Below are 16,352 nucleotides of genomic sequence, written 5' to 3' on the forward strand. Positions count from 1 at the left end.
AGATGGAGTTTCGCTCTTGTCCCCCAGGCTGAAGTGCAGTGGTGCAATACCAGCTCACTGCAATCTCTGCCTCCTGGGTTCAAGCGATTCTCCTGCCTCAGCCTCCCAAGTAGCTGGGATTACAGGCATGCGCCACCATGCCCAGCTAATTTTGTAGTTTTAGTAGAGATGTGGTTTCACCACTTTGGACAGGCTGGTCTCAAACTGATATTTTTAGTAGAGACGGGGTTTCTCCACGTTGGTCAGGCTGATCTCAAACCTCCAACCTCAGGTGATCTGTCCACCTCTGCCTTCCAAAGTACTGGGATTACAGGCACGAGCCACCGCGCCTGGCCTGGTTTGCCATATTGACACTGTGTGTTGCAGGCCTCCTGCCTGCACCAGCACTCCCATTCACACTGTACACTCAACACTCCAGGCTAAGAGTTGCAGCTTGCCTACGTCTTCATATCCCTTGTGGCCCCAGAGGATTGCTTCTTGTTTGTCTGATATTATAGACCAGCTCTAACCTGGGCAAACCAACTTCTCTACCATCCAGTGTGCTGCAACTGTATTTTTCCAGTGAGGTCTGAACCCTAGCCTGAAGACAGGCTCCCTCTTCCAAGTTTGTCATTCCTTGGGTACTCTTCCTTGGCCCTAGGCTATCATAAAATTTTCTTATATCTCATACTCTTTTTCTTTCTTTTTTTTTCTTTTTTTTTTTGAGACAGTCTTACTCTATCCCCTGGCTACAGAGCAGTGGTATGATCAGTTCACTGTAGCCATGACCTCCCAGGGCACAGGTGACTCTCCCACCTCAGCCTCCTGAGTAGCTGGGACTACAGGTGTGCACCACCATGCCCAGCTAATTTTTTTTTTTTTGTAGAGATGGAGTTTCACCATGTTGCCCAGGCTGGTCTCAAACTCCTGGACTTGTGTGATCTGCCTGCCACGGCCTCCCAAAGTATTGGGATTACAGGCATGAGCCACCGTGTACAGCCATATCATATACTCCTTTATCACAAATAATTCATTTTTCTTTTCTTTGGAGATGGCGTCTTGCTCTGTCGCCAGGCTGGAGTGCAGTGGCACAATCTCGGCTCACTGAAACCTCTGCCTCCCAGGTTCAAGCGATTGTCCTGCCTCAGCCTCCCAAGTAGCTGGGACTACAGGTGTGCACCACCACACCCAGATAATTTTCATATTTTTAGTAGAGATGGGGTCTCACCATGTTGGCTAGGATGGTCTCAAACTCCTGGACTTGTGTGATCTGCCTGCCACGGCCTCCCAAAGTATTGGGATTACAGGCATGAGCCACTGCACCCAGCCTTTTTGTTTTGTTTTTTTGAGACAGAGTTTTGCTCTTGTTGACCAGGCTGGAGTGCAGTGGCGCAATCGGGGATCACTGCAACCTCTGCCTCCGAGGTTCAAGGAATTTTCCTGCCTCATCCTCCCAAGTAGCTGGGGTTACAGGCGCCCGCCACCACACCTGGCTAATTTTTTGTATTTTTAGTAGAGATGGGGTTTCACCATGTTGGCCAGGCTGGTCTCAAACTCCTGACCTCAGCTGACCCACCAGCATTGGTATCCCAAGGTGTTGGGATTACAGGAGTGAGCCACCACATCAGGCCAATAATTCTTTATATTAAACTTCCCACATTAAGTCTTCTGACTGGACCCAGACTGGTACAGATGTAGTATAGTGGGAATAGTCCCAGAAGATAGACCCCTTAAAGATGGGACTTGGGAACTGGCTTGGTGTTGAGCTCTTTGTCAATGGAAAACTGATGCTATAACCCATTGTATGCACCTGCATCACAATTCGTCAAGCCTGCAGTTTACTGTGGTGAAACAGTAACCGAAACATGTGCTGTGGGAGTGACTTCCGTATTTGCCAGTGTGGCAGTAATGGTGACTTTATAGATGGTGGCATGGGATGGATTATTTTGAGTGCACTTGAACATTTACAAAGAGAGTGATCTGAGGTCTGTTAACATTCAGCTTGAGTCATGTTCTGAGAGGCAGAAGGCTTCTCTAACAGTCCCCCCCAAAAAATCTTATTTCAGCCGGGTGCAGTAGCTCACATCTGTAATCCCAGCATTTTGGGAGGCAGAGGCGGGCAGATCACCTGAAGTCAGAAGTTCAAGACCAGCCTGACCAACATGGCGAAACCCCGTCTCTACTAAAAATACAAAATTAGCTGGGCGTGGTGGCGGGTGCCTGTAATCCCAGCTACTCAGGAGGCTGACACAAGAGAATGCTTGAACCCAGGAGGTGGAGGTCGCAGTGAGCCAAAATCGTGCCATTGCACTCTAGCCTGGGCAACAAGAGCAAAACTCTGTCTCAAAAAAAAAAAGAATCTTATTTCTTGTATCTACGTAGCTGCTATTGCTGAAAATCAAACACAAATTTGTGTGAGTTGTTGAATTACAACAGTTGAATTCACCCCAACACACCATTTCTCATGTGAAAATTAGGGTACTGATAGGAAACAATGAGATCCTGAAACTTGGAAGAGGGATATCTGGTTAGATCCACATGAAACTGACAATTTTGGACTCCCAGGTCATTCTGAGCTTCCCTTACCAGAGGGAAGCCTTCCTGTCTACAAGAAGACTAGCTTTTCCTTGAAAGCCCTGCTACCCTAACTTGGGGTAGCTTAGAAGCCTCCCAATCCAAGTAACACTGCCAATAGCAAAGACGATACATGACCCCAATATGGCACCATTCCTGGAGGAACCAGCCTACAAGTTGATTATATTGGGTCTCTTCTATTTCAGAGAGGGCAACGACTTACCCCCACTGGAACAGATACATATTCTGAATGTGGATTTGCCTTTCCTGCCTGTAATGTGTTTTCCAGCACCCACCATCTGTGGATTTACAGAATGCTCTATCCAGCATTGTGGCATTCTGCAAAGCACTGCAGCTAATCAAGGACCTCATTTCATAGCAACGAAAGGTAGCAGTGGGCTCACAGCCATGGGATCAATTGGCCTTACCCTATACCCCATCACTCACAAGTGGCTGACCTAAATTTACTGACAACTTGGTTATAGCACCAATTGCAAGACAATGTCCTTAAAGGGGTGGGGTTCTTTCTTATAGGATGCAGCCTATGCTTTTAATCAGAGATGATTACATGGTGTTATCTCCTCCATTTGGGGCCCAGATTCAAGAGGTGGAAGTGGGAGTGACTCCACTCACTATTACACCTGATAACAACCTTACAAAAATGTTGCTTCGGACAGTCGTGGCTCACACTTGTAATCCCAGCACTTTGAGAGGTTGAGGTGGGTGGATCACCTGAGCCCAAGAGGTTGAGGCTGCAGTGGACCAAGACTGCACCACTGAACTCCAGCCTGAGTGCCAGAGTGAGACTGTGTCTCTAAAAAATTAAAATAAAAAATAAAAAATAAATAAAAGTAGAGCCCTTGTGGTGAGTGAATGCAGGCTGACTCTATGTAATAGGGCTGTGGGACCCCAGTTGGGGTTGGTGCCTGTGGATGTGTAGCAGTCCCAATCTGCCTGCTGTGTGAACCTCATGGCAGTACTCATCAGCCTGGGTACATGTACAGAGGTGGTGAGAGGCTGGTGGTTCTGCACCATACAGGTGTAATCAAAGGACAAAGGATCAAGGTTGTTAGGAAAAGGGCAAGAAAAAAACCGAAGCAACTGACTGTGGCTACACTCTAAGGGGGGCAGAGAGGGAAACATCTACAGAAGGGGGTTCTGCATGTAGACAGCAAGAGAACAGAGGGCTCCATGAATGAGGATCCTCAGGAGGTCGAAGGATGGGTATATCATGGGGAGGTATTAGAGTATGGGTGCAGACAGGAGCTTATGGTAAGAGAGGGGGCGGGGCCAGGCACAGTGGCTCACACCTGTAAATCCCAGCACTTTGGGAGGCCAAGACAGGCAGATCACAAAGTCAGGAGAAAGAGACCATCCTTGCCAACATGGTGAAACCCTATCTCTACTAAAAATACAAAAGTAAACTGGGTGTGGTGGCGCATGCCTGTAATCCTAGCTACTCAGGAGGCTGAGGCAGGAGATTTGCTTGAATCCGGGAGGCGGAGGTTGCAGTGAGCCGAGATCACGCCACTGCACTCCAGCCTGGAGACAGAGCAAGAGTCCGTCTCAAAAAAAAAAAAAAAAAGAGAGAGAAAAAAAGAGGGGGCGGTTTGAATTTAGCATTTCAGAGGTAGAGCAGTTCTAGATGAGCACAAGGGTCGGGTGGGATCCAGGGAAGGGGTAGGTGAGATGGATAAAATCACTTGAGTAGAGGTCATAGAACCATGAAGCCAGGTGGTCACTTAAGTCACCCTGGAAGGTGGCAGGAGCTGGGATGCCTAGGAGGCTGTGGGCTAGAACAATATCAGGGAGTAATGCAGTTGGTCAAGGACGTCAGCAGCGACACAGACCAGGTGGGAAGGAGGCACAATGGACCCCCTAAAGGGGTACAAAAGTAAAGGTCAGGGAGTGAAGAGCAATAATGTATGGACCACCTCCTGAAGCCTTACAGGCAAAGTGGGCTTCTAGAGGACAGTGAGGTGACTCAAACTGTGCCTGGAGGGTAGCACAGGGTATGGATTGGCAGAGTGAAGGGCAGCTTCTCAGAAAAGCCTAAGGGTAAGGACTCTGTGAGGAGAGGCCACACCCTTAGTGAGGAAGGCCAGCCCCATCTTTCTCTTCCACTCCTGGGTCCCAGAAGTGGAAATCTCAGCAGTAGTAAATGGACCTTGGAATAGAATACCAGGAAATCGTTAAATCTAATGATTTAGTTAGGTACTGGTAGCCTCAATTCCAGTCCCCTGCTGGAAATAGTGAGGAAATTCCTGTGGCAGGGAGGCTGAACTGCTGGAGAAGCATGGTCTACTGGGGTGTGAGAAGACCCTTGAGTGAAAATAGAAGATCTCCAGCCTGTCCAAGCTAAGACATCAGACCATTAAGGAGGAAGATGCATGTTAGGTATAATCTGGTTGCCTTGGGGTATAATCCAGTAATTCCCAAATCCCAGGCCCTAAAGAGAGTTCACTGTCACTCCTGCAATCCCTTGTTTCCAGCCTGTCTCAAGAACATATACTACTAAAGAACTCCTAGGAATTGTTGCTGGGAATGTAAAATGGTACATCAGCTGCTATGGAAAAAAATAAACACAGAATTACCATATGATCCAGCAATTCCACTTCTGGATATATACTCAAAATAATTAAAAGCGGAGTACAGAGGCCGGGCACAGTGGCTTATGCCTATAATCCCAGCACTTTGGGAGGCCGAGGCAGGCAGATCACCTGAGGTCAGGAGTTCGAAACCAGCCTGGTCAACATAGTGAAACCCCATTTCTATTAAAAATACAAAAATTAGCCAGGTGCAGTGGTGGGCACCTGTAATCCCAGCTACTCAGGAGTCTGAGGCAGGAGAATCACTTGAACCCGGGAGGCAGACGTTGCAGTGAGCCAAGATAGCGCACTGCACTCCAGCCTGGGCGACAGAGCAAGACTCCATCTCCAAAAAAAAAAAAAAAAAGTGGAGTACAGAAAATATTTAAGAGATATTTGTAGACCCACATTCATAGCAGATTATTCACAAGTAGCCAAGGGCTACCAGCAACCCAAGTGTCCATGGAAAGACGAAACGGATAAGCAAAATGTGGTATATGCATAAAATGGAATGTTATTCAGCCTCAAAAAGAAAGAAAATTCTGACACATGCTATAACATGGATAAACCTTGAAAATATTATGCTAAGTAAAATAAACCAGTCACAGGAAGGTAAGTTCTGTATGACTCCACTTACGTAAGGAGTCTAGAGTAGTCAAATTCCGAGACAGAAAATAGAACGGTAGTTGCCATGGGCTGGAGGGAGGAAGACATGGGAGGTTGTCTGAGGGTATAGAATTTCAGTTTTGCAAGATGAAAATATTCTGGAGACTGGTTGCACAACAACGTGAATAAACTTAACACTACTAAAGGGTACACTCAAAAACGGTTAAGATAGTAAATTTTAGATCATGTATATTTAACCACATTTTTAAAAAATGTTCATTTTTTTTCAGCCTCCCAAGTAGCTGGGATTACATGTGCGTGCCACTACACACTGCTGACTTTTTTTGAAAAAAAGTTCATGTTTATATATCCAAAAAAAAAATAAAACAAAAATGTAACTACTTAAATAGTTGCCCTCCCTTCTAAAAATAATTTCAGGAGTATATAATGTATCTTAAGTCTCCTTTCTTTTACCATAAGATGCTTCTTAGTACCTGAAACTCAATGTATTTAGAACCAACTCACCTTCTTCCCTGCCAAACTCACTCTTCCTTTCTCATGATTTTATTTAAGCCCTAAATCCAAGTCATCCTTGATTCCTTGCTCTCCTTCCTCCCCACCAAGTGCAATCATTACAAATTCCTTCCACTTTACCTCTTAAATCTCTCAGATCGGCCCCTTCTCTCCACCTCCAACATCACCACCCCTAGTACTGGCCATCCTCAACTTCTTCCTGGTCTGTTCCATCAGGCTCCTAACCATCTCCCTTGTTTCCATTTTGCTTGTTCCTTCCAACTTCTCCCCACTATTGCCTACAAAAGGAATTTAAAACACACACACACACACACACACATCTCTTGCAAATCCAATTACATCAATCTTTTGTTAAGATCCTTTAATTGAGGCTTCCCATCATTCTTCAGATAATGGTGGTCTACATGTCCCTGCAGGGTGTGACCCCTACATGACAGGCATCAACTTCATCCATGTCCTGTTCTTGTTGCCTACAGCACTCCAGCCACAATGGCTCTCTCTAGGTCACTGTGTATGCCTCAGTCATTCCTGCCTCAAGACTTTTGTGTATATGCTCTTCTCCACCTCCATCCCACTTCCTGCACCTAAATCTACTCATCCCCTGGATAGGGTATTATTACTTCTTTTAGAGTATCTTCTCTACCTTTGACTCCCCGAGTCTGTGGCATGTTCTCTTAGGTTACTTGCTCCTATACCTCTCTTTATAGTGATTATGATCAAACAAATACTGAGTGATTATTAACTGTCTCGCCTGCTGGCTGTAAGCTCTATGAGGGCAGGCAGAACCCTTCCACATCTGTTTTATTTTACTGGCTCAGCCTGACAAAGGGATGGGACAAATTAATTAATTAGATTAGCCCAAGTTGCATTTTTAGGATTAAAAAAATGGCTTGACTTCTGGAGTCCCATAAGAACTGGTCACCGTTTCTCCTCCATGCCTTCCCAAATTGAGTGAGTTCTCCAGAATATTACTTCCAATGCACAAGAATCCTGTCAGGCAGATAGGACTTGAAATGCAATGTCTGCCACATGTTTATCATTCATTCACTGACTCAGACATGTATTGAGTCCTACCTATGCATAAAGCTATGCACACTGATGAACAAAACTAAGTGCTTGCTCTTAAAGCATTTCCACTCTGGTGGAAGAGGTGAAACATGCCCTTATATTTTTCTGTTAACCTCCCCACCCCCAAAACTGTATTTTTTAACAGGGGTCTAGAACCTGTTCGGGTTCAAAGCCTGACTCCACTACTCAATAGCTGTGTAACCTGGTCACTAGTTGTATAACCTGGCCTCTCTGTGCCTCGGCTTCCTCATCAGTAAGGCGGTATCTACCTCATGGGATTGTAAGGCTTAAGTAAGTTAAAACACATAAATTACTTATCATAATGTTTAGTACATAAGAAAGGCTCAATAGCTGTTAGCAACTTAAAACATAAATATCCTCCCCAGCAAGCCTTAGACCTCTATTCCTTTCTGGCAGTACAGCACAGGTGAGAGTAGCTTAATCATTCAGGTTGTGTCTGTGGCATGCACCCAACACATACATTCTTTTAAAACCTTATTAACATGTCAACAAAGCAAAGACTACATCTGATAAATAAGAGCTCTGTGGTAATGAGGTCACTGTCTGCAGTACTCTTTGATTTAATAAGCCTGGGTAGGCAACAGGTATCTTCAAAATAATACAAGTAAAGTTGATATTTTAAAAGTGAATGTCGTATCAACTAGCTGGTGTGTAAATACTAAACGATATGGCTACCTTTGTCAGCTGATTTCCCTTCTCCACAGAAACAAGTTGAAATAATTTCCTACTGATTTTATGGATTTTTAACAAAGTTTTTGCAATTTTTTCATATTGCACAGGCATATTTCTTTTTTTTTTTCCCCCCGAGATGGAGTCTTGCTCTGTTGCCCAGGCAAGATTACAGTGGTGCGATCTTGACTCACTGCAACCTCCACCTCCCAGGTTCAAGCACTTCTCCTGCCTCAGCTTCCCGAGTAGCTGGGACTACATGCGCATGCCACCACACCCGGTAAATTTTTGTACTTCTAGTAGAGATGGGGTTTCATCATGTTGGCCAGGCTGATCTCGAACTCTTGACCTCGTGATCCGCCTGCCTCGGTCTCTCAAAGTGCTGGGATTACAGGTGTGAGCCACTGCACTCAGCCAATTGCACAGGCATATTTATAAGGGAGAATTACAAATAAACAACAAATGCAACAGGTCTGTAAAAACTGCCACAGGGCACTTGTCTGTCTAGGAAGTATATCACATTAGGTACCAAAAATTACATTTAAAAGTGTTAATATGCCAATGAGAATGGTATATAGTTTCATTAGCACAAACAAATGTCTTCTATGTAAGACTGCCATGGATGTCTTTTTGATCTTTACTTGCAATCAATAAATATATATATATGTATATTTTTTGAGACAGAGTCTCGCTCTGTTGCCTGGACTGGAATTCAATGGCGCGATCTCAGCTCCCTGCAACCTCCGCCTCCCGGGTTCAAGCGATTCTCCTGCCTCAGCCTCCCAAGTACCTGGGACTACAAGCACCTGCCATCATGCCCGGCTAATTTTTGTAGAGATGGGGTTTTACCATGTTGGTTAGGCTGGTCTCAAACTCCTGACCTCTGGTGATTCGCCCACCTCGGACTCCCAAAGTGCTGGGATTACAGGCATGAGCCACTGTGCCCGGCCTAAAATAATATTTTTAGTTTTTCAGAGGGAGTATGCTATGTTGCCCAGGCTGGAGTGCAGTGGCTATTCACAGGTGCTATCACTGGTCCCTACACCCTCAAACTTTTGGGCTCCAGTGATTCTCCTGCCTCAGCCTCTCCAGTAGCTGGGACTACAGGCACATGACACAAAGCTCGGCCCAATAAAATATTTTTTAAAAACTTTAATGGGCAATTATTCTATAGCAAGCACTGTTCTAAATATGCACTGGTCATAAAGAGAGGCAAGAAACATGCTTTTGGCCCGGCTCAGTGGCTCACGCCTATAATCCCAGTACTCTGGGAGGCCGAGGTGGATAGATTGCTTAAGGTCAGAAGTTCAAAACCAGCCTGGCCACCATGGTGAAATCCCAGCTCTACCAAAAAATACAAAAATTAGCCAGGTGTGGTGGCGGGAGCCTGTAGTCTCAGCCACTCGGGAGGCTGAGGCAGGAGAATCGCTTGAACCCGGGAGGTGGAGGCTGCAGTGAGTCGAGTGCCACTGCACTCCAGCCTGGGCGACAGAGCAAGACTGTTTAAAAAAAAAAAAAAAAAAAAAAATTTTCAGCCCTGAAGGAGCCTGGTTTAGCAGAAGAAACCTATACAAATGTCGCCTAAACATACAAATAGGCCATACCTAACAGACCCTAGCACTAAGCCCAGTGAGGCCCACAGGATTCTATTGTGGGAGAATTAGGCACAGTTCCAGAAAGAACCCTTGAACTAAGCCCTGAAGGATGCACAAAATTCTTCAGTGAGATAAAGAGAGAAATGGCAGTGTCCACAAAAACTGCAGACTGGTTGGGGCCTTGTAATTCTGCGCAGCTGGAACGCAAGGTTTGGGTAGGAGAGCGGTAGACGAGGGTGGAGAGACAAACATTGGCGGCCTTATAGATAGATGTTCCACGAGAAGTTCGCAGTTTTTCCTAATTAGGGAAGCTATGGGAAAATCCTAATCTGGGTAGCGATGTAACGAGTTCACACTTTAGAAAGATCCGTGGTTTAGGACTACACAACTCCCATGGGAGGGCTGCCCTAAGCCAGGGGTTCTCACTTCCGCTGTTCCGGGATTCACAGACTATTCGCCCCTTTTTCCCAGTCTTGGTCAGCACTGTTACCCCGCCCGCCGTGCGATCCCGCCCCCCTCGGAGCGCCCCTGTGGTCTGACTTCAGCAGCACTTTCCGGCAGGAGACTGGGCACTCGCTGTCACCCGCGAGCTGCCTCCCTCAACGAGATCTGAGCATCTTTCCAGAGGCTAACAGACCTGGGCTTCGGGGTGACCACTGTGCTTGCCTCAGTGTCCTTTTCTGGAGCTGGGGAAGGCCCGGCTCCCTGCCCAAAGGCAGCTGTGCGCTAAGTGGCATACGCTCGAGGACAGCCGGCGCGGGCGGACCCCAGCGCCAGTAGTGACGGGGGCGAGCGCCGCCGGGAGACTCCAGCCCGCGGGCGAGCGGGGTAAGCCAGGCCGTGGGCGGGAGGATGGGGCAGCTCACCGGTAAAAAGCAGAGTCCCCGAGTGGGTTCCAGTTCGCCGTGTAGCAGTCCATGGCTGGTGCAAACGGCAGCTGGGAAGAGCCGAAGGGACACCCACCTAGAGCGGGCTCCAGGCCGGCACTTCCGCTTCCGCCCGTCCGGGTCACGTGGCGAGGCCGCCGCCGCAGCCATCACCACTGTGGGCAGCCTCACTTGGCCGCCGCCGCCGCGACCCCCGCCCGTAAGTGGGCTTCGCGCCCGCCAAGTGGGCCCAGCCCTGGCTCCTGCACCCTGTGGCGGCCACCTCCGTCGCCTTGCTTTCCCTTCGGGCACTGGGGGTCGCTCAGGGCGGGACATGGGTGAACGGAAGTGGAAGCTGTGAGCGTCGCAGCCCGAGGCGCTGAGGCCTGAGGCGCCGTCGGGGCCACCGCGACGCTCGCATGGAGAGCGCTGGGTGCTGGGCTGCGCACCGACGGCTAACCCGGACCCACGGTCTCTGCGGGGCGGGAGCTTTGCAGAACCGACTGGCCGACCGGGGAGCGGGAACATGAGGCTTGCCCAGGAGCCCGCTGCGGGCCAGGCGCGCGGTGCGTAGGCCTACCCGGGTCGCGGGTGAACACCGCGGAGCCCCGGGACTTGGTAATTGGCGCGAGCGGGTGCGCGCATGCGCGGGACGGCGGCGGGCACGTGGCGAGGCTCAGGGCGGCGCCGCGCGGGAAGCTCTGCAGTGCCCTGGAGGCCTGCTGACTGGACGACCTTCTGCCTCTGGTACGAAGTGTGACCAAGGCTGGCGCCACCATGGCTCTGCCGCTGTCACCTCCTCCCTTTAGCATTGAGCAGCCCCGGAGGGGCTAGTCCTGAGGCCAACCTGCCCTGAGTTCCCACCATCGTGTGGCTTAGTGGCCTCTCCCTGCAGCCTGTCGTTGTTGGTGGCGGCATGGTCTTCTGTCTGTCGAGCGAGGAACCGCGCCGCCCGCTACGAAGCGACATGGTCCACTTCCAGGCCTCGGAAGTCCAGCAGCTGCTACACAACAAGTTCGTGGTCATCTTGGGGGACTCCAGTGAGTGCCTCTTCTAGGGTGACGCTTCCAGTCCCACACCTTGCAGCCTGTTCAGTGTGTCTGGACCATTTGTCTCCATCTCACATCTCCTGTCTGTCCTCTGGTCTGTTCTCCTCCAGTAGGTTTTCTCTTTTTATGTCCCACACATCTTCCACAGGTGTTCCGAAAGGTGTAATAACCCATGCACTTTTTAGCCCATCCTTGCTCAGCATTTCTCGCCCTGACAGCCCCCCATACTTTCTGTCATTAAAGCGTTGCATTGTGTAGTGTGCCTCCCGGGTGACTTGGCTGACTTAATTTCTGCCAGGTGATCTTGGGTCACTGTATACTGCTGGCCGGGAGGCACAGCGAACAGAGGCAATGCCAGGACTTTTTAACCTCATCTTTTCTCCTGCATCTAAGTCAACACTCCACGCAGCTGGTGTTGGGCAGCTCAGCCCTGGGAAAATGGGATCCTGGACTTGGAAGGAGCTGGGGCAGGCTGAGGTCTGCCTCAGCCTTGGGATCTCTGTTTCCTCCCAGTTCAGCGGGCTGTGTACAAGGACCTGGTGCTCTTGCTCCAGAAAGACTCACTGCTCACAGCTGCCCAGCTGAAAGCCAAGGTGAGGGAAGCTTGGTGGCCATGTCAGTGGTGGGTGGGCACAGACCCTGGCCTGGCAGGGTTCTCCTCCCTGGCATGGGTCTGACCAGTGGGGGGGGGGGTGGGTAGGGGGAGCTGAGCTTTGAACAGGACCAGCTGGTGGCTGGGGGCCAGCTGGGCGAGCTACACAACGGGACACAGTACCGTGAGGTCCGCCAGTTCTGCTCGGGCTCTGGCCACCACCTTGTGCGCTTCTACTTCCTCACTCGTGTTTACTCTGAGTACCTTGAGGATGTTCTGGAAGAGCTGACATATGGACCTGCTCCGGACCTGGTGATCATCAACTCCTGCCTCTGGGATCTCTCCAGGTTGGGGCAAGGGAAAGGGAAATACCAGTTGGGGATGAAAGTATGGCTCAGAGGCAGTCCACCCCTGTGCTCTTGCCCACCCTGTGTGTTACCCAACAGATATGGTCGCTGCTCAATGGAGAGCTACCGCAAGAACCTGGAGCGGGTGTTTGTGCGCATGGACCAAGTATTGCCAGACTCCTGCCTGCTGGTGTGGAACATGGCGATGCCCCTCGGGGAGCGTATCACTGGGGGTTTCCTCCTGCCAGAGGCAAGTGACTGAGGCCCATCAGGACAAGAGATGGGACAGCAGGCTGGTAGATAGGACACCCTGCTTTCAGACCCTGCTTCATTCTGTGGCTCTTAGAGGGTGCACTTTCTCACTCAGCTCCAGCCCCTGGCAGGCTCCCTGCGGCGGGATGTGGTTGAAGGGAACTTCTACAGTGCTACGCTGGCTGGGGACCACTGCTTTGATGTCCTAGATCTCCACTTTCATTTCCGGCATGCGGTACAGCACCGTCATCGGGATGGTGTCCACTGGGACCAGCATGCACACCGCCACCTCTCACACCTGCTTCTGACCCACGTGGCTGACGCCTGGGGCGTGGAGCTGCCCAAGCGTGACTATTCCCCTGGTGAGCCCTACCATAAGTGGGGGGGGGTAGTGATGCACCGGGGCCCTCAGAGGACAGGGCTCAGAGCCAGACTGGGACAGAGCCACTCAAGGGAAGTAGAGGTCCCTTGAAGGACCCTTGTGTCTTTTGCATGCACCTTCCTCAACCCCTGAGGAGGGTTAGATCACCGGAACAATATTCTTGTCCAAGTTCCAGTTTTCTGCAGTCTGGCTGTGTAGTCCTTTCTGTGTGTTTGAAGGAGCTTATGCAAGTATTGACCACACAAGGCAGCATGTTGCAAGAGTCCTACCCAACAGATTAACAGGAAAGAAATGGGGCATGGGTGTGAGGAGTGGAAAGACAGGGAGGAAGGGCCATCCAGGCAGTGTGACAGAAGCAAGGAAGCCCACAGTTTGGGGGGTGGGGGTGCAGTCAGCTGGCAGGGTGTGGAACAGGTGTGTTGCATCGGGAAGGCCAGCCTTATGGACTTGGGCTCAATGGGCAGTGTTCCATAGGCTTCTTAGTTCGGCCTCAGAGTCCCAGTGTGACTGGTGCAGCTTGGTGTAGCTCTCCTCTGTCCCCATCTCTGGGTCATTGGTGGAGGCTTCTGAGGGCCCCACTCCTCCTTGTTTTGAGGCACTGCTCCCCATCACATCTCAACTGTAACACTCTGCTGCAGAACCTCGGTTTCCATGTCAACGTCCCAGTCCCTGCATGCACACAAACGGGGCACATGGCTGATTGTCTCCATGGCTGCTTCTCCTCTGCATCATGTCCTTAAAGGGCAAGTTTCCTGCTGCCCTTGTTGATAGCTCACCACTTTCAGCCCCAGTGCCTAGCACAATTTCCCCGTACACAGTATCAACAGAATTGTATTTGTTGAATGGGAGGCACAAGTCATGTTAGAAGGCCGATTGTAGCAGCACAAGAGGATGTGGGGGCACAGAGAATCCAGGAATATCATAGAACAGACCTGTAGCACTTGGTAGCCAGGAGTTGGAGCATCAGGGAAGTGAATTCAGATTTTAGTTAAAATCCCAATTTTCTTGTTTAGATATAATAATTAATCCCCAGCAAATGACGGGATGCTCTGAAGGTCGTAAGGCTAGATTTGATGGCTTAGGCCTTTGAAATCCAATTTGGAGCTATAGAAGTTAGGGCCATGAAAAGGGAGAGTTGATTTGGGATGGGAGGATGAGTCAGTAAGTTTGGTCACAGCAGATTTATTTGAGGTACGTTGAAATACAGAGTAGGTTTGCAGTCATGGGTACCCAGCAGAGAGATTAAAACTGAGGGCACAGTAGGAACTGTGAGGGAGACAGAACGATGCTCACACTTTGGATTGGCAGGAAAGCGGGGCTGTGGCAGAAACAAAAGGAGATGAGGGCAGGGGCACTTTTAGGAAGGACTGAGGCTACTGGCGATGTCACATGACTGTTGAGAAGAAGGGAATTTGTTAGCAAGTGGTTACATTTGTAGGAAAAGTGTTGAGAGCATGAGTTTGGATTAAAAGAGGGAGTGAGCAATTGAGGAGGAAATGGAAATTGGGCAAAACATTCATTTTGGAAGTTCGGATGGTAAAGGGAAGTTGTTGGTGAAGGGAATAACAGGATCTTTATGTTTGGCTTATTTACTGGTCTATGGGGAGGAGGTGGGAGAGGAAAAAGTTAGATACAGGACCTGGGCAAACAAAGAAGGCTCTGGAGGAAAGTGTGAGGTCAGAACAAAGGTAGGTCTGAGAGGTAAGAGAAAAGGAACACACCTTGGGCTCGGCCTGAAATGAGAGAGAATGAGGAAAACTGGGTAGAGGGCAAGGGTGCTCCAGCCTGGTGGCTCTGCTTTCCAAGAGGAAGGAATAGAGCGTTAGAAGTGTGGACGGCCAGAGTTCAGGGCAGCCTGGCTCCCAAGCCTACCTAAAACAACCATCCCATTCCTAGACCCGTGGATTGAGGACTGGGCAGAGATGAATCATCCATTCCAGGGAAGCCATAGGCAGACCCCAGACTTCGGGGAGCATCTGGCCTTGCTCCCACCCCCACCCTCTCCTTTGCCCCCTCCCATGCCTCTTCCCTACCCACTTCCTCAGCCCTCGCCACCTCCCCTCTTCCCACCCCTGCCCCAGGATACCCCTTTTTTCCCAGGCCAGCCCTTCCCACCCCATGAATTCTTCAACTATAATCCAGTGGAGGACTTCTCGATGCCACCCCACTTAGGTAGGTGCCTCTGCAGCTCCCCTACCCTCTTGTACCTCCCCCTACCCAGCCTCCTATGCCTAGGTGAGCTGAGAGGAGTTGGGTAGCTCCTTGTGCCTCCAATACTGGGTTTGGTCACAGCAGTCCCTGAGTCTGAAACATCATCTGTAGGCTCATTAATCAGCTCACTGGTTGTCACTATTTCACCGTCTGAAGGTAGGGGAAGGGCGATCCCTTTTTTGTAGATAGGGAAACACAGAAGCTCACCTGGAGGACAAGAGTTGCTTGAAGGCAGAGCTGCACTCACTCTGGCCAGAAGCCAGCTCTTACAATGACTGGTTCTTTTGTAGGATGTGGCCCTGGAGTGAACTTTGTGCCTGGCCCTCTGCCACCTCCAATCCCTGGCCCTAATCCCCATGGTCAGCACTGGGGCCCAGTGGTCCATCGGGGGATGCCACGCTATGTTCCTAACAGCCCCTACCATGTGCGGAGAATGGGAGGGCCCTGCAGGCAGCGGCTCAGACACTCAGAGAGACTGATCCACACATACAAACTGGACAGACAGCCTCCTGCCCATTCGGGGACATGGCCTGGGTAGACTGGATCTTGGGCTGGGACTGGATGTGCCAATGGCCCTGCAGGGCCTGCCTGGCACCTCAGGTACTGGGCTAGGGTGTCTGCTATGCCTGGTATTGTTCTTGTCCATTGCTGTCACCAATAAAGGCATGGAAGAACAGAGTGACAAATTCCTGTGTGAAGTGGATATCCCAAACCATGATCTTAAGAGTGGGAGAGGTTGCATCTGGGCTTTGTCCGACATGGGGCCTTTGACCCCACACTATTTAGAAATCATTGAATGTGCCTTCCTGTCTCACTGATTTCTACCCTCACTAGAACATGTGTATTTAACAGAGATCCTGGACGGGTCCCCTATTGTCAGCACCTCTTTGAGATTGGGGAAAAATCAAGGGCTGAATGGAAATTGTCAATATTTTGTATGGAATTTTGTATCTGGCTAGTTCTTACCTGTACCTCCCAGTCTCATGCATTCACGTGTATATTCGTTATTCATCTACCCC

At 49.8% G+C, this 16,352-nt stretch overlaps 2 protein-coding genes across 4 annotated transcripts in view; one reads left to right on the forward strand and one right to left on the reverse strand.

Moving 5' to 3' along the window:
• Positions 1–10,625, reverse strand: part of VPS16 (vacuolar protein sorting 16 homolog (S. cerevisiae)) — a 27,498-nt gene extending 16,873 nt beyond the window's left edge. For both annotated transcript variants that reach the window (XM_011943337.1, XM_011943336.1), the window contains exon 1: positions 10,501–10,625. In XM_011943337.1, coding sequence (XP_011798727.1) covers positions 10,501–10,553 — 53 coding nt within the window. In that variant the 5' untranslated portion in view covers positions 10,554–10,625. The remainder of the gene's footprint in view (positions 1–10,500) is intronic.
• Positions 10,089–16,019, forward strand: PCED1A (PC-esterase domain containing 1A). 2 transcript variants are annotated; one of them, XM_011943335.1, is made up of 8 exons: positions 10,089–10,462; positions 11,396–11,540; positions 12,063–12,142; positions 12,403–12,488; positions 12,588–12,738; positions 12,856–13,102; positions 15,019–15,294; positions 15,624–16,019. In XM_011943335.1, the coding sequence occupies exons 2-8, from the start codon at positions 11,417–11,419 to the stop codon at positions 15,869–15,871; spliced, it is 1,212 nt and encodes a 403-aa protein (XP_011798725.1). In that variant the 5' UTR covers positions 10,089–10,462; positions 11,396–11,416; the 3' UTR covers positions 15,872–16,019. The 2 variants fall into 2 exon arrangements, with proteins under 2 accessions (XP_011798725.1, XP_011798724.1); XM_011943334.1 differs by lacking the exon at positions 10,089–10,462 and adding an exon at positions 10,626–11,118 and having other exon boundaries at positions 12,250–12,488.
• Positions 16,020–16,352: the final 333 nt, after the last annotated feature.

This window comes from Colobus angolensis, unplaced genomic scaffold (genome assembly GCF_000951035.1).
Source record: "Colobus angolensis palliatus isolate OR3802 unplaced genomic scaffold, Cang.pa_1.0 Scaffold219, whole genome shotgun sequence".
Lineage (NCBI taxonomy): Eukaryota > Metazoa > Chordata > Mammalia > Primates > Cercopithecidae > Colobus > Colobus angolensis.

What these genes read in the sequence shown, in the direction of transcription:
- PCED1A (XM_011943334.1), top strand. Translation starts at nt 11,417, where the DNA reads ATGGTCTTCTGTCTGTCGAGCGAGGAACCGCGCCGCCCGCTACGAAGC. An exon ending in TGCCTCTGGGATCTCTCCAG is followed by an intron (nt 12,489 to 12,587) that starts GTTGGGGCAAGG and finishes GTTACCCAACAG; the next exon opens with ATATGGTCGCTGCTCAATGG. An exon ending in GGGGTTTCCTCCTGCCAGAG is followed by an intron (nt 12,739 to 12,855) that starts GCAAGTGACTGA and finishes TTTCTCACTCAG; the next exon opens with CTCCAGCCCCTGGCAGGCTC.